This window comes from Pipistrellus kuhlii, unplaced genomic scaffold (genome assembly GCF_014108245.1).
Source record: "Pipistrellus kuhlii isolate mPipKuh1 unplaced genomic scaffold, mPipKuh1.p scaffold_m20_p_9, whole genome shotgun sequence".
Taxonomy (NCBI): domain Eukaryota; kingdom Metazoa; phylum Chordata; class Mammalia; order Chiroptera; family Vespertilionidae; genus Pipistrellus; species Pipistrellus kuhlii.
The window spans coordinates 41,018,195-41,044,138 of record NW_023425595.1 but is presented as its reverse complement, the minus strand read 5'-3'; the positions used below and the strand labels follow the sequence as shown (position 1 = coordinate 41,044,138).

Genomic DNA, 25,944 nt, shown 5'->3' with positions numbered 1-25,944 from the left:
GATTCTCTTTCATCGATGCTCTAACTCTCTATCATCTCTCTTCCTCTCAGTATAAAATCAATAAAATATATTTTAAAAAATCATTAAGATCATCAGAAATATGAAAATGTATTGTAGTCACTAAATAAAAATGTTATATTATAAAAATAAATTCTACCTAATAAAAGAGTAATATGCAAATTAACCATCACTCTGCTACGCCCACAAGCCAATCAAAGTGAGCATGCAAATTAACCACAACCAAGATGGCTGCCACCACAGAGACCAGAAGGGAGGCGTGGGTTTTCCCAACAATGAAGGAAGCCAAGCTTTCCACACACTGTGGCTGGCCCAGGCCTTCACTCAAGGATACAAAGTTTTAATTATAGAAGGTAAATCCCAAGAAAAATGGCAGCAGCCACGGAGCTGGAGAGAGCAGGTTAGGGATCCCCCCGGCAATGGAGGAAGCCAAGCTTTCCACCTGCCCTGGCCTGCCTAGGCCTCCACTCCAGGCTACAAAGTTTCAATTATAGAAGATAAATATTGTATATTTCAGATACCAGGGCCTTTGCTTGGGTTGCCGGGGGGCATGGCTGGCCTGCAAACCACCACGGGCCCCTTGCCCAGGCCACCTCATGCCCCAAGGGAACCCCCACCCTGATCCTGGACATTCTTCAGGGTAAACCAGCTGTCCCCCACCCATGCACCAGGCCTCTATCCTATCTAATAAAAGAGTAATATGCACATTGACCATCATTCCAATGCACAAGATCAATATAACTGCCCCCATGTGATCAAAGATCTGCCCCATGTGGACACAAGATGGTCTGCAAGGGAGGGCAGTTGAGGGCAATCAAGCCTGCAGGGGAGGGCAGTTAGGGAGGGCAGGGGAGCAATTAGACATCAATCATGCTGGCAGGCAGAAGTAGTTAGGGCAGTCAGGAAGGCAGGCAGGTGAGCGTTTGGGAGGTAGCAGTCCTGGATTGTGGGAGGGATGTCCAACTTTTCTAAATGGGTAGTTGGACATCCCTCGAGGGGTCCCAGATTGGAGAGGGTGCAGGTTGGGTTGAGGGACCTGCGCCTCCCCTCCCCCATCCGTGCACAAATTTCATGCACTGGGCCTCTAACATTAAATAAAAACTCAAAAAATAATTATACATGGTAGCTGAAACCAGTTTGGCTCAGTGTATAGAGCATCGGCCTGCAGACTGAGGGGTCCTGGGTTCAATTACAGTTGAGCGCACATCCCCAGTAGGTAGTGTGCAGGAGGCAGCTGATCATTGTTTCTCTCTTATCAATATTTCTAGTTTTCTATTCCTCTCCCTTCCTCTCTGTGAAAAATCAATAAAATATATATTTATAAAATATATATTTATAACTGTATAGTGGCATAATAAAATCAATGTATGGTATTATTTAAAGAAGAAATGGAATTTTTCCTAATAAAGCTTCTCTAATTTTTTTCTTTAGTTACCATGCTATTACTGAGTGTTGATTGAAGCTGTTTAAGCTAAAGTCACATTTCTAGCATCTTTGGCTATTGCATGAAAAACCTGGGGCACTAAATTTTATATAGTATATTTATTCTTATTTAGATCCATCTGTTTGTCCCAAAATGCATGATTTCTTCATTCTTCACATTTTTTATTTTAAACAAATTCTCATTAGTCTGTTACACATCACCTTCTTAAATTATCAAAGCTTTAATTTGTCTGAGATCAGTTAATAGACTGTGTTCTTTATCATTTCTATTTGTTAGGATCAATATTCTTTCTAGCATTGTCAACTTTTAGCCATAGTTTTTCTAACATCTACTAGGTGTACCAATTAATAATGGTGGATTTTGTAATCAAAGTAAACACAATAATTACAAGAGAAACATCAAAAGTGCTTTATCCAAAGTAATGTCCATCGCTAGCTACACATTTCCCCCATCTTTCAGATTTGTGGATACCATCTCAATCGAACTTTTCTTGTTTTGAGGCAAACCATTCAGAGACCCAATTATCCACTTCTTTGTATGTTTTGAAGTGCTGCTCAGAAAGTACATGTGTCTTCATCAATCTGAACAAGTCATAATCTGAAGGAGCAATATCTGGTGAATATGGTGGGTGGGTTAATACCTCCCAGGCAAGATCTTTTAATGTGTCTTTAACTGGTTTTGAAGTGTGTGGTGGTGCATCATCATGAAGCAAAACTACTTTGCCGTTTCTTCTGGTCATATAACAATCAAAGCATGGTTCAAATTGATTATTTGTTGTCGGTAGCAATCAGTATTAACCATTTTGTCTGGTTTTAGAAGCTCATAATATACCACACCTTCCTGATCCCGTCAAATGCAGAGCATTGTCTTCTTTCTGAAGCAAGTTGGCCTTGCAGTCAATGTTGATGGTTGACCTGGATCAATCCATGATTCTGTGCATTTGGGATTCTCAAAATAAATCCACTTTTCATCACCAGTCACAATTCGATGCAAAAAAAAGACTTTCATGCCGTTGAAGCAACATTTTACTGTTGACTTTTTGGTTTTCCATTTGTCTTTTGTTCAGCTGATGTGACATCCATTTTCCTTCCTTTAAAATATTTCCCATTTCTTGAAAATGATCAGAAATTGTTTGCTGAGCAACGTTTAATCTTTCTGCAAATTGTTTTTGAGTTTGACATGCATCTTCATCCAATAATGCTTGTAATTGTTGGTCTTCAAACTTTTTCCATTGACTCTGACGTTCTTTGTCTTTCACATTGAAATCATCACTTTTAAAGTGTTTAAACCAGTGTTCACATGTATCTTGAGATGGAGCATGTTCACCATAAACTTCCTGAAGTATACAATAACTTTTTCTTCAAAATAAAGTAATAAATTATAACTTCCCCCAAATGCTCTTTTTTTGGCACAAAATTTGACATTTTTTAGTGTAAAAATATCTATAACACCTTCAGTAAATTTGACATATGAAGTTTTGAAGCTTGTAGCCAGTACAACAAAATAGCATATATAGCAAATCACATATATATCAACATATGTGTAACTCCATCTATTGAAAAAAAATCTGCATTATTAACTGGTAAACCCAGTAAATTGTCCATAAATTGTTTTAAATGTTTGGTACAATATATTGACATAAAGAGTTGGACTTGGGTCCCATTTTTTATGAAGTTCTACTTCATTTTTCCTGCATAAAGTATACAATTAATTTCATTTTGTATTTCTGTCAATTGGGATGAGAATTAAAAGTAAACTAAGTGATGAGTTCCATTTTATAATTACTTTCTGATTTTTGAGTTGTCTCTCTCACACCTGATTTGGCAGCAATGTTTATAACCATATACAGTTAAGTCTTTCTAGATCAGTAAGTTTATTCTTGACATAAACAATTCTTTTTTACACACTTATATTTCATTTTGGTAATGTTTAATTAAATTACATAATTATAAAAAATAGTACAATGGGACAAACATATTTGACTACAATTACAACTGATTCTTAGTAAGTGTACAAGTCACATGAAGTATTGAAAATATATGAGCCATGAGCATTCTACTTGCTATAGTCATTGGTCAGCTGTCATTGAGGGGATGGAGAGCTGTCCATAGTGAAACATGTGAACTATTAAACTTGAGGAAGACCTATGATGTTTGGCTATAATGCACAGTCCTTTTCTGTTATTATAATTAATAACTTGCATGAAAATGTAAAATCATGTTATGTTTTAAGATGATACAATACTAGATGAATGAGATGTTTTACAATGGCTAGTACATTTTAGATGCTCAATAAATACTTATTGAGTTGTATTGATGATGCAATGTTAGCTTACCAAACTGTAAAATGAGATCGAAATCAATAACATTAAATTTGACAAGGGTAGATATTAATAACTATATTGAGTTGCCAAAAATTCAGTGTACCAGTTTTTTATAGATTTGATGTTGAATTATTTGATGTAAAAAATATACAAGTTTAGGTTGACCCTAAACTTAATAATTCAGCAAATTTTAAAGTCCATGTTATCCTGGGCTGCTCTGGCAGGAATATGTATTTAATTCAAAGGGAGGAAAGTCAACATCTCATTGCACTCAGCCCTGCTCTGAACACCTCTGGAACTCTGAATGCATTTCTAGGTTCTGCAATTTAAGAAAAAGTCAGAAGAAAAAATTTAAGAGTTTATTTAAGGAAAGATAGCCAGTAATCTTAAAACTGTCTCACAATGTAAGAAGCAAAGGTGTTAGCAGTGTTTATTTGGGGAGTAAAATACACAAAAAACGGAAGACCAACTATAAGATGAATAGATCCATAAAGTACTTTAGAAGTCTAAGTCTGTCTATAGGACTCTGCTGGTCTCTGGCTCAATTTTATTCAATGACAGCATGATTTAGAAAGGCAATGGTCCTGTTACTTCTCTCTGAGTTTTAAAAAGGTCTTGGTAAATGCACAGCCAGCGTGTCTCAGTGGTTGAGTATCATCCTATGCACCAGGAGGTTGCAGTTCCATTCCTAGTCAGAGCACATGCCTTGATTGCAGGCTTGACATGTGGGGGCGGAGGGAGGCATGCGGGGGAGAGTGTGCAGGAGGCAGCAGATCAGTGATTACCTTTCATCATCGATGTTTCTATCTATCTCTCCCTCTCCCTTCCTGTCTGAAGTCGATAAAATATATATATATTTTTTAAGTCTTGGTAAAATTTGCCTCCACAGTTACCTGATTTGACAACTTAGCCTAGCTACTTAAATACAGAGTGGGTACCACAGGTTTTCTACCATGTGACAGAGATGTCTTCCCCAGCATCAATGCTGTGACAGGATGCTGAGCCTTCCTCATTCTCATCTGACTCAGCCACCATTCATTGTCACTTAAATCCTCATAAATGCCCATCACTTACCAATGAGGTGGTGTGAATAGGACAGAGAAATTCCTTTACTAAGTGACCTTTATTTTAAAAAAAAAAAAAAAAAAAAAAAAAAAAGGCCTTCAAAAGCCCACTGACATGCAAGTTGGACATACACCATGCACCATGAAAATATGGGTGGTATTTTATGAAAAAACAAACAGTTGGTAATCTTTAGTGAGAGTTCAGTGTTTTCTAACTGAATGTGTTGGATCACCTGTGTGGAAAAATTCCTATCACTTTCTCGGAAAGCATACACAACTCGGTAGAAAACACAGGCACATAAATAAATGGTTGTGCTTCCTAGCCCTGGATTTTACTGTGCATGTGTGAAAAAGATGAGTTGGGCCACAGAGCAGCATGTTAGCTAGATATTTGACAGTGTCTGGAAAAATAATAGATATCGGAGGAGGATGGCCATTTGTGGATAGGGTTGTGGGTTGTTTTTTTGTTTTTTTTAAGACAAAGGATATTCCAAGCACTTAGCTGTCCTTCAGGCTTTAAATTTTAGCTGTGTTTTCCTCCCTTGGTTCTTCCACTCCAGTTTTTGGAATTTCATCCAGCCAACCTCTCTACCGAAGGAGGTGAAAGAGCCAGGCAGTGGTTACCCATAATTTCTTAGTCTTGGTAGAACTAGCAACATGCTCTCTGTGTAGCCAGTAATATGGAAAGAACAGAACCTGCATGGTCCCAAGGGAAAGGAATTTAGTGTTTTTTAAAAATGCAAGTTATTATCACCATCAGTTAGCTCCTAATACCCACTGCCTGTATTCCCCATGAAAGTACTGCTTAAACTTTATTGTCAGGAAACAAAAATTACCTTATGCCCAAAGGTCTTGACCATCAGATAATTTACTGTAATTGTCTTAGTAGAGTAAAAGGGTAATTACATGTTATAAAATTCTCTCTTTGTTCCAAATTTACATGGTAAGAGAAACAGCTAACTTCACATAAGTAATATAAAAGGAGTCAAATTCTCTGAGCACTTCATGGCAACTTTTGCAATTAATAGCATCATTAAAACTTTAAGAGGGACATTATTGAAATAACAGGGCAGAATAATAGAGTAGTTAGTTTAAGGAAGTGATAAGTGAGATTACTGAATATTTTGTTGTCTTAATTATGTGATGTAAGCTAATGGTAAGGAAGCTATCAGGGATTTCAGTTACTTATTAATCTTTGTTAGTGAGCATCATTGACCTTTACACAAGAACTGGTGCTATTTTTCCAAACCAGTAGAAGATAAAAGGTAAAGGAAAGAATTAAACAGTTTAAACAAAAGAAGTACAATTAGCATACGCATATAGAAAAAAATGATCATTCTCACTAATAAAGAAATACTCATATCAGAAATATCATTCCCACCAATTAAATTATCAACTTTTTAAAAATGTTAATGTCAATACTTGTAATATTGTGGTGAAACATATATATATTGTCTCATATATGAGAGAATAAATGGTACAAAGTTTTTAAAAAGTAATTAATACCATAAATCAAGAACATAAATGTTTCATTTTATTTTAGTGAAAACACTTAAAAGAAATTGTAAAATATGAAAAAGTCATTATGTCAATACGTTTATTGCAGAATTGTTTATAATATTTAAACAATGGAAATAACCCATTCCCTAACCATTAAATTATATCTTTATAAGGAGTAACATTATATAACACCAAAATAATAATTATGGAGAGCCTATCAGAAATGCTTAAATTATAATGTAAGGGGAAAATGTAGGATATGTGATTTGTATGTTCTGCATGTATATAAAACTATATGAGACACATGGAGTCCATAGCATAGAGTGGAAAGTACACATAATTGGAAACAATATTAGCTTCAGTTTTAATTCTGGCTCCATGTGTGCAAGCTTTTGACCTCTGACAAGTTACTCATACTTACCTTATAGGGCAGCTAAAAGAATTAAACTTAGCTAAGTCTGTAAAGTCTGAGACAAGTTAATGGAACTATATGTGAATTTGTTTCTCTTATTTTGATTTCTATTCATTCCATAATGTTGTTTTCATAGTTGAAAATATGTTTGAATTTAATATTGATCACCAAAGTTAAGCTCAAAAGTATACCCCTTGTATTAGTGACTATATGGTTAACTGTAATGATCTATAATAATAGTTTTTACTTAGGGCCAAACATCTCAAATTACACATGGCTAAATCATATTAGTTTATTTACTTAACAAACATTTATATAGCTTTTACTACCATGTAACAGACATTGTGTAAAATACTTAATTCACTGAATCATTATAAAGATGGTATATCTACCAAGATATAATAACCCCATGAGAAATGCATTATTATATCCCAGTCTTACAGATGAGAAACTGACATTCAAAGAGCTTTCAGTTACTTGCTCAAGGTCACATTAGGATACATGGAGGAGCTGGGCTTTGAACTCAGGCCATGGTTACATGGTCCAGCTCCTGAATGTTATGCTACTTTTCAACTGGTCCAGTAAATATGTTGAGAGATGCTAGGAAACAAAGGATGCAGTCCTTGCCCTGAGGAAGATCTATTTAGCTACAGACCCAAAGTTCTACTCCCTCAACTTGGGTAAATGCCATTCATGTCACAACTACATGCTATTACGGAGAGCCACCTTTTCTCAATCATAATGACCTAATTTAGGTTCTAAATGAAAATCTGCAGTCTATAGCTTGGTTGTCTGTCAGTCAGCATTGCAGAGCACATGCTATAAAATCCAAGAGCTGTGTGAAGGAGTGTCATGTTCTGCAAAGACTTGACTTGAGTTTCTCTTTATATGTATATGTGTATAAACACATCTTCATATATGGCATGCATATGTAACTAATATTATAGCTAAAATATTAAACTAATACTACAAACTAAAAATTATAATACATGTGAGGCACACAATGCATTCTTTACTGTTGTTGGATTGTCATTGTGCATATCTCAGATAAAAGCATCCCTTTACCTCTAATTGAAGAATTCTGAGATTTTTTAAGGCAAGTTTTTACAAACCTGAAAAATTGTTATCATTTGGGATGTGGTATAATGATGATTAAGAATAATGGCTCTAGAATTAGACAGTTTGGATGCCATTTCATGCACAGGCATTTACCAAATGACTTTGGGTTAGTTTCTAAATATCTCTGTACTTTATTTCCCTCATATGTTCAGTGGAACAGCACATACCTCACAAGGCTGTGAGCTATAAAAGGTATAAACATATAAACTTAGAAAATATGTGTTCACTAAATGTGATATATTAGAATTATTTTTGCAGCCATTTATCTATAAAATCAGTCTTTGCTCGCTACCATACAACCAAAACAAAATGTGGAATTTCATGAAATTTTAAGATTGATATGCAACTGAAAATTCTACTTTTCAAATTTTTGTGTTTATCCAACAGCTGAATTGTTATTGAATTATAAAAGTAAGTGTTGCAAATTTGAACTAATAAATTTATGCTAGTTAAATTCTACCCCAATTTGCAAATTTTCTCTTTTTAAAATTTGCTTGGGGAAAAAAATATGTTCTGCATTAAAAAAAAACAAAAAAACTAATACATTGCTTCATAATGAAATTTGTTTTTGTGGTCTGTTTTGTCTTATTCCAAGGAGAAAAAAAAATACCTTTTCTAAATATGATGGTTTCTTTTCATGTCTACCTGTGATTTGTAATTTAAAGCCTACTTTTGAATAATACATGTTGAAATCAAATTATATGGAAATAATTATATGGAAATAGTAACCCCTTGTCTGGCAGCATGTTCTATTTGGGTGGATTCTACTTATCAACAATTTAATCTCTAATACTAGTATATTTCTTTCAATATCTGTTCTTTTCTTGACAATAGGATTTATTTGAATGTGTGAAGTAATTTTAAATAAATGATCTATCTTTGTTTTTCTTTCTTTTCTTATAGTCATTCCCAACACAGCACTGCAACCCGCCAACCTTCAGTGACTCTCCAACGGGCCATCTCACTGGAAGGGTAAGATAAGAATAATATGTAGCCTTCTCTTAAACTAAACTGTGCAGCCTCATCACTTTGAGCACAAAGAAAATCCTCCTTTCTTTCCTTTTCTCCCTTCTTCCTTCCCTCCTCTCTCTCATTCTCTCATTCTCTCTCTCTGTGTGTGTCTCTCTCTCTTTTTCTCTCTCTCTCTTTCTCTCTCTCAGCAAAGATCTATAAATCTTATGTGATATACCAAACATTGTAAATGATTTAGTGAGTAAATAAGATATCTTTTTTCTCTCCAGAGGAAAAAAAATGTCTAATAAGAGAGTCAAAAATATTAACACATACTTATGTACAACATAAGCATCTCACAGGAGATACTTATAAGGGACTAATGTAGATTCAGGAAGGATATCTGGCTGAGAACATGGATGAGAGAGGGAGGGAGGAAAAGGTGAGGGTGGTTTCAGAGAAGTTATAACTCTCCATAAGTGAAGCATCTGTGGAAATTTTTCAGACAGACATTAGAAAGAAGGGTGTTGCCTGGCCAGTGTGGTTCAATGGTTGAGCATCGACCCATGAGCCAAGAAGTCACCAATTTGATTCCCAGTTAGGACACATGCCCAGAGAATGGACTCAGTCCCCAATAGGGGGCATGTAGTAGGCAGCCGATCAATAATTCTCATCATTGATGTTTCTATCTATCCTTCTCCTTTCCTCTCTAAGAATCAATAAAAATAAAAGAAAGAAAGAAGGTTGCTCTAAGCAGAAGAAAAAACATTTGCATAAACATGACCACATAAGCAAGCATGTGGTGTGAAAAGGCGCTGAATGATTCAGTGTTGAGGCATTGGGTGTGTGAGGCAATGGAGATGAGAATGGAGATGTCGGCTGGGTGGGCTTACCTGTAGAGGACTCAATATTTCGTATTTCTAATTTCCCCAATCAGATAAAACTGAAGGGCTGGGAGGGGGGATAGGCAAGTATTTCTTTCCACTTCTTTATAATTGCAACTGGTTTGATTAAGAATATTTCATCAGTTAATGTATAAACATTATTTTATTTTGCCAATATCTGTTAGCAACTATGCTTTGTTTCCCAATTAGTCTTCTTTAGTGGCATTTCAATACATATCTCTAACTTTATTATGTATTAGTCCTTTCCACTTTAAAATCTTATGTTTTATCAGACCTTTATCCCTCCATCCAACATAAAGTCTTAGGTTTCACCAAAGTATTCTGGAGTTAATAGAGGCATTGTTCTCTCTCTCTCTCTCTCCCTCCCTCCCTCTCTCTCTCTCTCTCTTTTCTAGATCAGCAATTTCAATGTTTCTCCTCTCATGAAACACAAAACTAATTTATTCAACTTCTGCAGCACACCAAAAATATTATTATGTTTTTTGCCACTATGACAAAAGAAATAGGTACAATTTTGATTCATTCATATTGAATGGCTATTGTTATGTTGGCTGTTGTCTATTTTATTTTTTCTACAATCTAAGGGAAAAGAGGTTAGTGTCCCTGACTAAATAGTCAAGTATTGAATGTTTTAAAAATTCTTGTAGCACACTGGTTAAAAATCTCTGCTCTAGATCTTTCTTTCTCTTCAATTTCTCCTTTGGTAGTATAAGGGCAAAAAGGAGAAAAACAGAAATGGCATTTCCTTACCATTCCGCTATGGCTGTATCCTTTCTGTTTATCTTTGGTGATGTAGTCTGGAAAGGTGGAGACCTATATAGGCACTGATGCTGAGACTCAAACAACTCTTCCAACCTGTGGTTGGTGCCCTGGGAAACTTGGCTGTCTCTTCCACAAAACCCTCAGCAGTAGTGCACTGCAGTCTCCTGATGTGCTCACCACTTTATCCAAGCAGCAGCAATCCTCCTCTCTCATCTGTCCTCAGCAGTTTCAGTTGAGACTTGCAAGCATGAGGAGCGTCCCTCTTTCCTACTCCTCAGATGGAACTTACCAGACAGTCCTTGCCTCCTCTCTCCATGGTTGAATGCATCTTCTCTCCCCTGGGTTCTTTTATAAACAGGGCAAATCAGCAGACTCCATGGCTAAGACGACATCCACCTGGGAGGGAGATGTAGGTGTTTTGTTCCTGGAACCGTATAATGTCTACAAACACTTTTCATGGAGTGCCCTTTTTGCCTTCACTCAGGAAACTCATTGAATTTCCACAAACCCATGGAAAAGTAAGTGAAAGGATGTGGCCCTTCTATGAACACCGCACTCCCCCAAAAGGATACCTGCTTCTACTAATTCTCCTCTTCGTGTTTTGATGATAAAAATATCAAACCACTCTAATTCTTCTAATAAAAAGAAAAAAATAATATAATTAACAAATAATTATAACCCTATATAATAAAAGGGTAATATGCAAATTGACCCTAACAGTGAAATGACCAGAACAACCACTTGACCAGTCACTGAGGTGCACTGACCATCTCTCAATCCCTTTCCCTGGCTGATAGGCTCCTATCTCCCGATGGCAAACAGGAAACTAGGGGGTGGGTGGTGGCAGAGAGCGGGGCCGGATATGGGCAGCCAGGGAAGATGGCCCTGATCACAGGCCAGGCCTAGAGACCATACCCACACATGAATTTTGTGCACCGAGCCTCTTTTGTAAGAATAGAGTCTTTGTTTCATGTATTCACAACTATAAACCCATTTTTTCTCCACCCTGTATAACTTAGCTCTGGAGAATTAAATAATTTTTTGCTCAAAAGTACACTATCTCCATTGTAACATTTGTTCTATTCCATTAAAAAAAAATTTCTCAATAAATCCTTCATGGCAGTTGATTCTATAATAGATAAGGTGGCCTAGATCATGGATCCAAGCTAGACTCCCTGAGTTTAAACCCTCGTTTAGGGACTCACTAGCTGCATGACAGCAAGTTACTTGCCTCAGTTTCCTCATCTATCAAATGAAGATATTAGTAATATTTTTAAATGGTCTTTTTTAAATCATATTTTTATTGATTTCAGAGAGGAAGGGAGAGGAAAAGAGAAATTGAAACATCAATGATGAGAGAGAATCATTGATCAGCTGCCCCCTGCATGCCCCATACTGGGGACTGAGCCCACAACCCAGGCACGTGCCCTGACGGGGAATAGAACTGTGACCTCTGGTTTATAGGTGGATGCTCAACCACTGAGCCATATCAGCTGGGCTAAAGGGTCTCTTTTTAATAATTAAAGTCATATGTATTATTTTCTATAATAGTGCTGACATTAATGTGTGTTTATTTTTTTAATTGTCCCTGTTGTTATTATACATAATATGTACTTAATTTATCAGATGAGAGAGTTTATCATTTATATTAAATAACAGTTTATTAAAGCAGTCAGGGACTTGTGTCTTCACTATACTTTGGAGAGACATATTCCTATATACAGCTAGTAATCATTGGTGGAAGCAATCCAAATCATTGCTTGAGTTTGCTTCATTGCCTTGTTGATATTTATATAAAGTATTTTAATTACCAAGATTATACTTCAGTGCTTATTAAACACTTTAAAGAACAAACTAAGCATTTTCTATATATTGGCTATCCTCAGCACTGAAAGAAAGAATTAGGACCAGAATAAGAAAAATGCCCTTACATTTCTGGAATTACATATCTCAGACAGTTTAAGACAAAAGAGGCCACTTAAACACACAAAATAGGCTCCCCAGCCTGGGAGCATCCTCCAACTGGACTTGAGAATCAGTGGGCACTCGCAGTGCAAGTTTGCTCATTCCTCTGACTGCATCCTCCTTACCACTCCCCTCAATTTCTTTTTTCTGAAAAGTGTCATGGTTCAGAAAAACTGTTCCAAACAAACAGGTTCTGGTCACATCCTCCAAAGGACTGTGGTCAGTTTTGAATTCTGTACATTAAATCAGGCACATGGAAAGAGTCTAGAGAGAACATGGGGATTGACAAAGGAAAGGACAGCATCTATGAAGAACACCCGGGCAGTGTTAGGATTCTATATTGATAGTCAAGGGAGTTTCATTGGGTGATTAATTATAATCAAAATGTGTGCTTGTTGGGAGTAAATATTGTACAAATTCATGGATATTCTTTCAGGGGAGAGAAAAGAAGCTAACATTTTTTGAGTACTTATTAGATGGCAGGCTGTCTCTATCTATTATATCTATCTATTGATTGATTAATCCATCCATTTATCTATCCATCCATCCATCTATCTGATTTTATTTCCAAAATAGTTTTATAAGATAGGCAGCCTATTTTCTAAACCTTGATTCACAGAGAGATTAAGTAATTTTCCCAGAGCACCTACATAGAAAGTACCAAATTTAAGGTCACATTTGATTCCATGGTACAACTCCATGCCCTATAATATGGCGTGAAAAAGCTTTATTGAACTGGTCAGGTTATACATAAACCACATTCATGGTAAGTTAGACACAGTGAAGAACTCCCTAGGGTAAAAGTGATAAAGAACTAGAACTGACTCTAAGCCTAGAAGTCACTAAATAGAACTCATAACCCACCATTTGGGGTGGCTCTGGAGGCCAACATGCATGCTGAGTGGCCCAGGTGTTGTTTGGGGTACATAGAGGTGAGGGTGTGACTGAGTTCACCACTGGTCTCTGCCTCACCTCCCTTATTGTTTAAGAAGGTATCCATTGGCTGGGTGGCTGTCATTCCATCTTTTGGCCAACACAAACATTCCCTCCTGCTATGCTAAATAATAGCATTTTCTTCTAAAGCTATTTCCAAACTTTTCCTCTCCTTCTACATATTCACAAAAGCTTATTGGTTTGCCAATAAGCATGTTTAAGCATTTTGTACTGTTTTTCACTTAAATGAAATTACTTCTGTGATAAATGCAGTTAGTTATTCTCATTCTCTGCTAAGCCAAAAATGTCAAGGCCTTTCCCTGACTTCAGAACACAAGAGTGACTGCTTTTCTCAAAAGAACAAAGAGTATTCTCAGCTACATGTCATTGTTCCAACTGGTATAGAGCAATTTGCCTCATGTCTAGTGAATAATGCTCTAAGAAAAATGTTCTGTTCCCTGCAATCATGGAAGGAGGCTGACTCTGGAATCAAAGAATTGGTTTTGAATGCTGGCCTCGGTGCCATCTGTAATTGATAATCTTAAACAGGTCCATTCCCTTTAAGCATGGATTTCCTCCTGGGCCAAAACGGAGAATGGCACAGGACTCACCAATGATTAGATGTTGCGTAATCTATTTGATAGCCAGCTGGGCACATTATATACCACTGTAATAATACTTTCTGGAAAAGTAGCAGGCAAAAGTGTTTTGAGAAAACAACCAAAACTTTATTTTTTATAGCCTAGATTAGTTTGAAGAGCCACTCTGAACACTTGTTGTTAAATACATATATATAGGGTGTTCCCCAAAATGTGTACACACTTTAACAGCTGATAGCTCAATTGATGTTTCTTTTCAGATGTAACCCACTGGAATTAATGATGGCAGCCAAAGTGTACATCTGTTTTTGGGGGGACACACAGTAGGTATTTATTCATATAAAATAGTTCTGAATACAAATAAAATGTTTGAAGTAGAAATAATTTTGCATTGCTAGAATATTTAGAAGGGGATACCTCAACATTTGTCCGTGAAGCCCAGAATAAATATATAATATGCCCAGCTGGCTATCAAATAGATCATGCAACATCTAATCATTGTTGTTGAATGCATAGTGAGAAAGCTGTTTTTCACTTTGGGAAGGCCAGTGGGTCTTTAACAGGTTTCCCATTAAGGTGTTATACCGCTGAGTGTAGGCAATCAGCTGAAATTGGAATTTTATTATTTTAAAACTCTCCTTCCTAATGCTTTTGTGAAAAGCAACCACACAGGATATTTTTTTTTAATGAATGTATTTTAAAAGGCCATGTGTTTACATATTTTTCACCTAAGTTGCTATTTGCTTGACATAAAATAAGTGAAAATATTTCAGATTTCCAGTTAATGTGATCCATGGATACAACAAAGCTGTCTAATTGGGCTTCAACCTAGAATTACTGCTGCTTTTCAAATGATATCTGAGTCATCTATAGCTGTGCCAGACATAACAAGGCAGAATAACATCCCCATTAACAGTTCACACTGTTCAATCCTCGCTTCAGATTCAAGTTGACAGATGTGACCCACACCGTAACCTCCCCTTCCTCCTGTAACACCCATTAAAAAGAAGCTGATGCCCTATTGGGGCACTTCAGTTGATTAGGTCATCCTCCTGATACACCAAGATTGCTGGTTCAATCCCTGGTCAGGGCACATACAAGAAGCAACAAATGAAGGCATCAGTAAGTTAGAAACAGCTCCCCCCACCCTTTCTCTCTCTCTCTCTCTCTCTCTCTCTCTCTCTCTCTCTCTCTCTCTCTCTCTCTCTCTCATCAATCTTTAAAAAACAACAACAACAAAAAAAAAAAAAAACAGGAACCTGATAAAATAAAAAAGGGATAATCCCATAACAGTAAACAAATCAGGAGGGGGCTCAAAGGCCAAAGGATTTTATCACCTTTGATTACAGAAAACAGACAGAAGGTATAGATGGATGAAACAGAGCAAAGTAGTCCCAGTCTTAGACCATCTATGGAGGCAGGGCCATGTGCTGTCCAACTCCATCTCCTAAAATTGTGTTTCCAGGGAGGCCACCCACAAAGTGGCCTGCCACAGTGCAGCAGCAATGTACAGAGGTGCCTACAGCTCAGGAGGCAGCAGATCTGCCCAGCAGAACCCAGGAAACGCAGAGACTTCAGAATACTGACAGCAGATGGGATTAGGAGCAGAGTCTGAGAATAGAAGATGCCCCCCCCTCCCCACCCCCGGCCTCGGGATACACACCCCTGCACACAGAGCAGCTGCCAGGCAAGTGCTTACCACCAGTCATGTCATTTCTTATGAGGAACTCAGATAAGCTAGTTCATGTGTCCCCCAGACAGTAAAGCCCTTAACAGCGTGTGCTGATAACGAGGACAGTTTCAGGATTGCTCCCCTAACCTGAAGCCTCTCAGTGAAAAGGCTTTGCTCTGGCTTTTATCTGCAACATCCCTATAATATTTCTACTACTTCATTCTTAAATATGGACAGACAGCCACAAGTTACCAAGTATTTTAACAAAGCCAGCAACATAACAGAAATAAGATTGAAACACACATGCAATGAAAGAACAGTATTCTCAGAGAAAAGGAGGTAACGCTGTGGAGAAAATCGAATTGAAAGAAATACTCTAGTATAAGCATATTTTTAGAAATAAGGAGATAACCACTAGACTTAAAACTGAAATAGTTAAAAGTCATTGCCTCTGGGAAGCCAGGTAGGATTCTCAGGGGAGATGACACAAAGTGAGTGTTGAGGAATGTATTTAGAATTAGGCAGAGATTTACAAGAAGAGGAAATCATGTACAAGGACCTAGAAGTATGTGGCTAACACTACAAAAATGAACAAAGACCTAAATAACTACTCAAATAACTCATCTGGGAGAGGGCCTACACTTTGTTCTTTCTTACCTTAGGAGATCATTTTAGCAACAACATAGAAGCTGAATTTTCTTTAAAAAAAATAAATAATATAAAATAGCATTTTCATGTCAATAAAGCTAGCTGCCCTTTGTCCGTAGCACTTAACAAGAGCCTCGATGGCCATCGGCATTAATATTATAGAAGTAGCTCTTTAAGCAGTCGATATCTAATTGACCCCAAACAAAAGTCTCTCCCAAATCCAGAAGTCTGTGTGTATCCAATGGAGAACTTAAAATGGCCTTGTCTATAACCAAATATGTCTAAGGCGGCAGCCAGCAAACTGAAGCTCTTTGGCCCCTTGAGTGTGGCTCTTCCACAAAATACCACATGAGGGCGTGCACATACAGTGCAATTGAAACTTCGTGGCCCATGTGCAGAAGTCAGTTTTTGGCTTTCAAAAGAAATTTCAATCGTTGTATTGTTGAGATTTGGCTCTGTTGACTAATGAGTTTGCCGACCACTGGTTTAAGGAAACCCATCCTTTCGTATGACCTGGTCTGTGATGAGATCATTGTCATTCTTCCTTGGAGGGACAACCTAACTGCTCAGGAATAGTCATTTATACCCTATTCTTAACACAAGGGACCCCTTATTCTCCACTCTAAGACCACTCCAGACTCCTGAGACCATGGTACCATTGGGGTCAGAGAGACTCTTGTGTTTCCATGTTGGGCATGAGCAGTTGTCCTTTCCAAGGGACATTCTAGGAACAGGATCTTGACTGGATTCATTGGCTCTCTTGTTCTCTACCCAACTGTTCTGCCCTTGTTGGGAGAAGTTTTCTTATAGTTCCCAGGATGGTGCTGACTTAAATACTCAGTCTTCTTAGTCAAAGTGCCCAGATACCTGTCCCAAAGTACACAGTCACTGTAGAAAATGGAAGCATCATTGACCAGGGAATCAATGAGCCTGAGCTCAAGTCAGCCACCTATTACTATATAATTTATGAACAGTTACCTCACATACAGAGTGATAAGTCTCAGTTAAATAAACAGTGTCTTTGATTCCTTCCAATTCTAGCACTTTATAGGTTTGTAAGTTTTGAAAATATAAAAATTTGGCTACTGGCTTATAGGAATATTTCCAGATATGGAGCCTAACGGACCAGTGGGCTCTAGACAGCTGGCCCTCAGGAGAAGTTGGCTTGTGTTATCTCTACCCACATATTCACACACCCAGCCATCTTCCAGGGTTTGTAATATCTATAAGTGTTCAACTTCCTCCAACACACTTCCTCTTCCTGACCTTCAGAAAGCAGTGCTAAGCAGTATTTCCCAGAGTGACTGAGGAGGCCTGGAATCCTGAGAAATATACTGAACTACTTTCAGACTCAAAAGAGAAACTTTATTCAGGTTATTTGTAGCTGGGGTTACTGATAAAAAATCTGAGCATTTGTTAATCACAGAAATATAAGTGACCTCACTGAAACAGAGGACCAAGCTGGGTAAAATGGAGTGGATTTCTGTGTATCTTTAGACTATATTAAAGTGATACATGTAGTTGTCACCTTCTTTATTTTGCTCTCCTGCCAGCTAAAGAGCTTCTTGGGGGAATATAGGAAAATTAAGGAGACAAGTAACTAGTTGGTTTCAGAGCTACTTAAAATAAATCAAACCTTCCCCTATCCCTCAAAAAAAAATATGTTTGCTTGTGATTTATAGTCCAATAAATTCAGACCAGCCTTACTTCTGTAGCCAGATCACATGCTGATGGATCCTAGCTACTTAAGGACTAAGGGTGTTTATAGACCCTTCTTTCATCTCTAGATGGAAGAGGGACCTTCAGAGCTCAAACCTCAGGGGAATCATAAGGAATCGATCAGAACAGCAGATATCCCCAGATCATCTATTTCTTCCAGCTCACCATTATGAGTTTGCTTTCCATTTCTCCTCACGTCCCTGCAGTCGCCACTTCTGCCCCTGGTGGAGCTGTCAGCTCATTTTTCTTAGCCCCATTTCCCTTGGTCTTCTGCTGCTTTTTTCTATTTCCTTAACTCTATAAGACATCCTTTTCTAGGCCTCCTAATCTTTCTTCCTTACATGTGTGGAGCTGAAAATATAAAAGGTGACATTACAGCAAACTTTAAGGATTGCCCCAAATTTATCAGTGTTGATAAAAGGTGCTGAGGCTACAGAGATCTAGGGTACACTTAAGGGCTACCATTACATGGGATTCTAATTCTCTCATGGGACCTGGATTCCTCATTCCATCTGCTGTTGAAATAACAAGTGTGTGTGTGTGTGTGTGTGTGTGTGTGTGTGTGTGTGTGTGTGTGTTTTAAGTGTCCAATTTCTTGTTACAAGACAGATAAAAGTTTTCAAATTTGAAATTTTAAGTAGAATACCAAAAAGTATTTTGGGAGATGACTGAGAATCTAGATTAATATTTTTCCAGATAAAGACTTATATAATTCATTTTTTAAAAGGCTTCCTTAAGTGGTAGAAACTAGGAAAGATATAAAACAAAGATTATAGAGCACTCCATCATAAAAGCAGGTAGTTGACAGATATAAACTGCAAAGTTCAAAAAGGATGTTTTTCTGTATTCAAATGCTAAAAATTAAACATTGAGTATTGCATATTGAATAGTAGTTGGCATGTTGTAATTGTTTTATGGGGATTTCATGTGGTTCTGATGACAGTGATTATTGTTGCATATTGGGCACATTATCCCATTTTATGGATAAGGACACTAAGGCTTCTTAGAGAAGTATCTGATGCCTCAAGTCACTCTGCCAGTAAGTGGAAGAGCTGGAATTTAAACCCACATTTCTAAATCACTATCTTCTACCTTCTCCTTCCTCCTCAGAAATATATGCATTTTGTTATTACAAGTTGACCAATTTGGTGGCCAAAGGAAGACATTGAAATACAATGTGGAGGTCAATGTGATTTTTAGGATTTAGGAAGTTTCTGCTAATATAATCATTGTCAAAAATTCAGTTTCATATAGAAGTGTTAGTTAACAAAATTAGAATGACCACCTAATGTAATTTCACTAACCTTGAAATGTGCTGAATTAGAAGAGACAAAGGAATCATTTTTAAGTATATTTTTATTAATTTCAGAGAGGAAAGGAGAGGTAGAGAGAGATAGAAACAGCAATGATGAGAGAGAATCATAGATAGGCTGCCTTCTGCATGCCACACACTAAGGTTTGAAATCGCAACCCAGACATCAGCTTTGACCGGAATCAAACTATGATCTCCTGGTTCATAGTTTGATGCTCAACCACTGATCCATGCCAGCCAGGAACAAAGGAATCATATTTCCACACTTTGTGCATTTGTTTTACCCTGGATGACTAGGAAGACACCCAGAGGACAGGTCAGGAGTCTGATTGTCCAGAGCTGCTGGGCTCTCTTTCATGGTGGCCTTGCACACTAAGGCTCAACATCTCCCAGCTGGAGTTTATCTGAGAAGGAGGCCACAGAATTCACTGGGTAATGTTGTTTAGGATTGTTTTTAATAAGTAGTTCTTATTTTCTGGGCATAGTTCAGTGCCAACATAATTGCTTATCATCATCCTACTTATCTTCCTTGGCAACCTTTTACTTTTTTAATAAATTGGTCTAATTGGTAGTTTCCTCATAATTTACTCAAAATAAATTATGAGTAAACTACCTCCTTGTTGTTATATAATTATAGATGCCAGAAAAAAAGTTTCCTGCAGAACATTCAACTAGAAAATTGCTCCTCTTCTTTAATATTCATAATTATTAATGCTAATACCAATATGATCATCTATGGTGTTGATTGAGATGGCATTGAAGAGCTAGTTAATATACTGAATGATCTAAGGAGGAATTTAAAAAATACTCAGTCAAAAGTTTGTTAGGCTAGTAAAAATGAATACATGTCATTCCATGGCAGAACTGTCAGAAAGGTTTATCAATTACAAGCCACCTAATTAGAGTCCTAGCACTGACTTCCTCTTTATATTTGCATCATTATCCCTCTTTGAACACTGCCCTTTTTCTAGTATCTTTCTAGTATGATGGCTGCCCTTGCTGACTTCAGTCTGTTTATGACCAATCAATAAATTCAATTGACAAATATAATAATGAGCCTTGCAGATACTAACTCTGCCCTTAGTCTGGTGGGAAGAAGCAGACATTAATCAATAACCAAACAAGCCCGTGTAAATCTCTGTGCCAAATGCAGTGTAAAAGTGGCCTGTGGTGCCTGTAATAGGGAATTTGACCTTGTCATGGAGCTCAGGGAGGTCATGGAAGCCTCTGAACGATGAGAGGGTTAACTAGGCAAAGACGAAGGGCCAGCAGTGTCTGCACAAGCAATGATTACAAATCTGTCTGAGTGTTTTCTGAGCTGAGCACAGACTAGAACAGCATGCACTCAGTAGAGCTTGGCATTTAGAAATTTATAATGAGGAGGCTGACTCATGGTTGACTGTCTCCTCCAGGGAGGCTTTCTGATGAAGACTTCCAGTTGCTTATCAAAACTGTATGATCTCCACATAGATGTAATTTCCTAACTCCTGTCTCTGATGTTCCATAGTTTATTTGTTTTCTAGGTGCTTGTTTGCTTGTCATCTGCCTGTGTGTGTGGCAGAACTCTATGACCTTTCTGGCCATTGACTGTTGCTTCCAACCCTCTCCTTCTCTTCCCAACACCTTTCCCTGGCCTTGCTTATTTTGTCTCTTTCCCCTCTCTCCTCCCTTCTCGCCATAAACTTCCCCTTCCTCCTTCTGCTTTTCTTTTAGTTTTTGTCCTTCATTCATTTCCTTTTTTTGCTTTTTTAAATTCCTCTCCTCTGTTGCTGTTCACCCTCAAGGTAGTAGGCTTATGTTTGTATAGTGAGTTACTATTTAGAGAGGCATCTCATGGACATTACTCTATCTGAGCCCAGTAACAATTTTGCAAAGGAGGCTGGGTAAGAATCATTTATACTGTTTACAGGTGTGTTGGAAGGTTAAGCGGCTTCCCAGGATCATGTATCTAAAGGAGGGGAGGAGCCTTGAGTGCAACCCAGATGCGTTAATCCCAGCTCCATACTCTCACCACTAGACCATCCTGCTCCAACAGAAATGTAGAAGACATTCCAGCCACGTCTTTTAGTCTGACTGACTGAGCAGGTCCTTCTCTGCCCTGTCTGTATTATTCACAAAAATATGAGTCTAGACAGAAGTTGTGGTCAGAGGGTTTTCCTGTTGCTCGTTCATCATATGAATTGAAACAGCCTCGGTCTCACCTGATGAATATTTACTGGAGATTGCATTTGACCTTGAACTGAAGCCTTTATAAACAATGACTTTCATTTTAGTTTTACCTTGCTGGGCTGTGACCTGGGAGGTGCAGTGGCTGTGGAGGGCAGGGAATGACGAGGAATGCTTTGGGTATCATTTGTCAGCCTTCATTAGGTTACTCATCTTGAGATATCCAAACTGAATCTGGTGTTTTGCTCTGCACGTATTGCTAATCCCTTCGAGACCCTCAAATTCCATTAGGACTTCTGTTTACTTCCTTCTTCTGGCCAATTATAAGAGAATTAAAAAAAAAAAAAAAGCACATCCCTATCCTAAGCCATAGGCCAGATGCCCATCTATTACCAGAAAAGCAGCCAGGGGTCTTTATCCTTTATTTAATCTCTCTGCTGATATCCAGTCCTGGTAAATATTTACTCCACTGATATATGCTTTTAAGATGTCAGTCAGCAACTTTTACCAACCGATGAATGACAGTTAGTAGAGGCTCCTGCTTGTTACAAAGAAAATCAGACTGTTTAAGGAGAATAGTGGAGGATACAAGCACCATCATTCATTCATTCATTCATTCATTCACTGACTTGAGTGATTAACCTTGTATTCATTCTTTTGTTCACCTAAGCATTTTCTGAATGTTCAGTACATGCCAAGCACTCAACTGAGACATTTGAGAAAATCAAGAAATAAAAAGCTCAAGCCTGCCTTTGAGGAGTACAGAGTCTGTGGGAGTGACAGAATGTTGAAAATTGCAATAACTCACCAAGCTTACATGTGCATAATTTCAGAACAAAAAAATAAGCATCTGATTTGGAGAAAACTAGTAGCACTATTCAGGTTCAGGTTCAGTGATTTTTATCAAATGACTACCAAACCTGAAGGGAGAGAGCGCCCTCTTCAGACTGAGAAAATTCCCTGTTCATGTGGGCTGGTACTAAAAGTTGGAAAAAAATTTTTAAAGCAGAGGTCTGTAAAAACTACAAAGTTTATAAGAGAGCCTTGCTTTTCACAGACTATTTATTTTGCAAATGAAGAATTCACCTGTGGTCAGCATTGATTATGTACATTGGTGGGAAATTACATTTCATTGTCAATGTTGCATGATATTAAAATGTGTAAATATTCCTCCCCTTATGGTGCTTGCTCTATACCCCAGAAATCCTTGCTTGTTCCCAAGCCCCTCTGCTTGGTATAGAAGCCTGGTATAATTTAAAGAAAACTGTATTTTGATTTATGTTGCCTTCATTTAAATGCTGTTCTTACTAGCTGTATCACCTTGAGGTGTTACTGAACCTCTTTAAGCTACTATTTCTTTAATCTATAAAGTAGAGATTAATATCTATGTAATAAGATTGTTTTAAGAATTTATTTTTTTCAATATGTAAATATTCTAGCACAGTTCTTAACAAACACTATATACTCAGTAGGGGTTAGTTCTCTCTTTTGTCACTCCCTATCCCATCTGTGCCTTTCCTTTCTGATTTTTTAGAACTTCTTCCCTCTTCCCCCACACCAGCAGTAAATAGACAAAATCTTCATTAATCATCCTTTTAACAAACATTTCCTATGCATCTCTCATCTGCCTCAAGGAGATAAGTCAGTAATGTGAAAGACAGAACATTATAGAGAAGCAAAGGAGGAGAGAGTATGTGCAATTTAGAAAGAGACACAAGAGTCCAAACTCCTTTCTTAGCCCCTCAAAATGCATTTCTTATGGCAGATTTTCAGAAAGAGTAGTATATGCAAAAAATGGATACTTTTGGGCAAAGATCACCTCATCCCACTTCCTTATTTTATACATGGCAAGAATAAGTCAGGGACCCTGCATATGTGTGCCAACTCACATACCTGCACATATATATGTTCCTTCCATACCCTTGGGTCTTCAGTGATTCTCATTAGTAAAGGAAAAAAAACCTCATAGACACTGACAGCAGTATAGTGATTACTAAAGGGAAAAGGGGGGGGGGGGTAGAAGAGGATAAAGGGGAGATAAATGGTAATAAAAGGAGGCTTGACTTGGGGGTGGTGAACACACAATACAATATACAGATGATGTATTACAGAATTGTACACCGGGAACCTATAAAATTTTATTAGCCAATGTCACCCCAATAAATTCAATTTTAAAAAGGGTTTAATGGAAACTGGTACAAGCGTATCCCCAGACTCCCTTCTAGATTGCCTTTATAACATATTAAATCATTGCAGCACAGCCTAGTGCTTGTTGTTTTCTACTAGTTTCATATATAAGGGGGTCTCTCACTTACTATATACAAAAATAATCCTAAGGGTAGCTCCTACGTTTTATTCTATTGTGTGATTATGATGCAATCTCCCAAACATAGGCTATGTTTAACAGATGGTGATTTGTTCAAGTCCCTACTAGTATGACCCTAGGAATAGGAGATTCATTTTCACTGTGACTGATTTCCTTCGCTATTAATCACTTTTATAGTGAAGTACATAAGCCAAATGCTCATTTTTTTTTTCTCTACAGTTGTATAAGGTAGTGGAAGCAGCAAAGATTTTTGTAGGCAATTAGGAGTAACTATGAATTCTTCTGCCACCACTTTGATTGATCTCATCAATCAAACAAGAAAAAACTCATTTTTCAAGCCTTGGTTTTCTAATTTGTAAATGAGGAAAATAATACCTAAGTTATAGAATGTCATAGGACTATGTTTAATTAAATAGCCTTAGCTCTTAATAAATGTTGATGGCTATAATTAAAATTAAAGTTCATCTCACTAACCCAAATATAAATTAGTGTTATGTTCAGGTATGAAAAATACCAAGGCTAATAGTAGTGGTTTCATTCCCAATTTTATTGTATAGTTCATGACATATTTAATTGGGTTGAATGTGCTATAATTTACAAGGCAGTAGGAGTGCCAGATCACTAAGTGTGTGTGTGTGTGTGTGTGTGTGTGTGTGTGTGTGTGTACAAATATCTGAGCTAACAGATGATTTGGGCACAAGGAAAAACTACTCTGTCAACACCTGTCACCCTCAGCAAGGAAGAGAGTCACAGTTATCAAAGGTCAAGCCTTGTGTTTGAAGATGTATACGGCTTTTGAAGAGGAAATTGTTATCATTACTTGGCCTTGCATATCAGCAAAGGGGAAAACTATCTGAAGCCAGAGACAGACATGAGATTTTCTAAGAGTACAGCAAAGTCAAGACCAAAATTCAGGCTCCTGATTCCCTGGCAAAGACTTCTTTCTCTCCAGAGGAGAATTGGAATAAAATAAGAGTCATTCTTTCTCCAATTCTTTTTTTTCACCTCCTCATAACTTATCTGCTTTTATCCCATAAGACTTAGATGAGGTCCACTGGCCCTTCTAGAAATGTGACTTTCATGGGGAGAGGTAAGAATTATGGCTAAGTGATACATCCAAACACCTAGTAACCCAGATGAAATTGTGGCATAACTGTGAGTCACATACAGGGTTTATGAGTTAAGTAACAGCTAGATCCTACTGTCAATGTAAACATATCAGGAGGAAGGAGACAGATTTACTGAACGCTTTTTCTTGATGGTTATTTTTTGTTTGTTTGTTTGTTTGTTTGTTTGCTTTTATAGAGTTCTTTTGCCTGGAGAAGGAATGATCATGGGGAAACAGGAGTGATTTTAGCAAAAGATGGTGGGAAGTTATATAAAATATTAGCAAGCATCTTGCCCTGTATGAGGCTGCTCCTATGACATATCCATAAAACCATTTCTTATCTGAAAGCAAGAATTCCTTCCATCTGACCAGAAATAGGAGTCAAGCTTAGCAAGAATCCCAGTTTGTCCTTATGTAGAACAGACCTCACAATAAGCAAGTGGACACATGGGGCATTTTTCATGCCCCATCTCCACGCCTCACTGATCACATCCTCTCTTCCCTTAGCCCCATGTTTTTGATTCCTAGAGTTAAAAACTGACCGTTAAGATCAACTAATTCACACTGATATATAGATGTCGGTTAGGTTTTCATTCCACAGTCATGCATTGAGCATGTTCTTGGTGCCAGAGAAAAGAAAGCTCATATTTATTTTACACATTTTAGATGCTATATATTAATTCACAAATGAATATGATACTCAAAAATCTCAGTCAAGTGGGAAAAGCAAGCATTCAAATAAATTAGTATCATTGTAGAAGACTGTCTTATACTCTGCAGTTTACTCTTGTGATATACGACTCTACTGTAGACTCCTGGTATGCTGAAAGTCTGCTTTATGGTTATAGTCCTGACCCCCTTGGGGCCTTCCTGAAGCACACTGGATTCTCAGTGGCTACTTGTTAAAGCATCCATGGATAAAGCCTGATGATTAGGATAGTTCATATGTGAATCTATGGAACAGAATCCCACAGGAGTTGGTGTTCTTAGAGCTGAGG

General features: G+C 37.6%; 1 protein-coding gene across 16 annotated transcripts in view; it reads left to right on the top strand.

Moving 5' to 3' along the window:
• DLG2 (discs large MAGUK scaffold protein 2) overlaps positions 1-25,944 on the top strand; it is a 1,831,272-nt gene that overhangs the window by 1,465,701 nt on the left and 339,627 nt on the right. For all 16 annotated transcript variants that reach the window (XM_036427307.2, XM_036427310.2, XM_045577835.1 and 13 more), the window contains one exon: positions 8,784-8,852. In XM_036427307.2, coding sequence (XP_036283200.1) covers positions 8,784-8,852 — 69 coding nt within the window. The remainder of the gene's footprint in view (positions 1-8,783; positions 8,853-25,944) is intronic.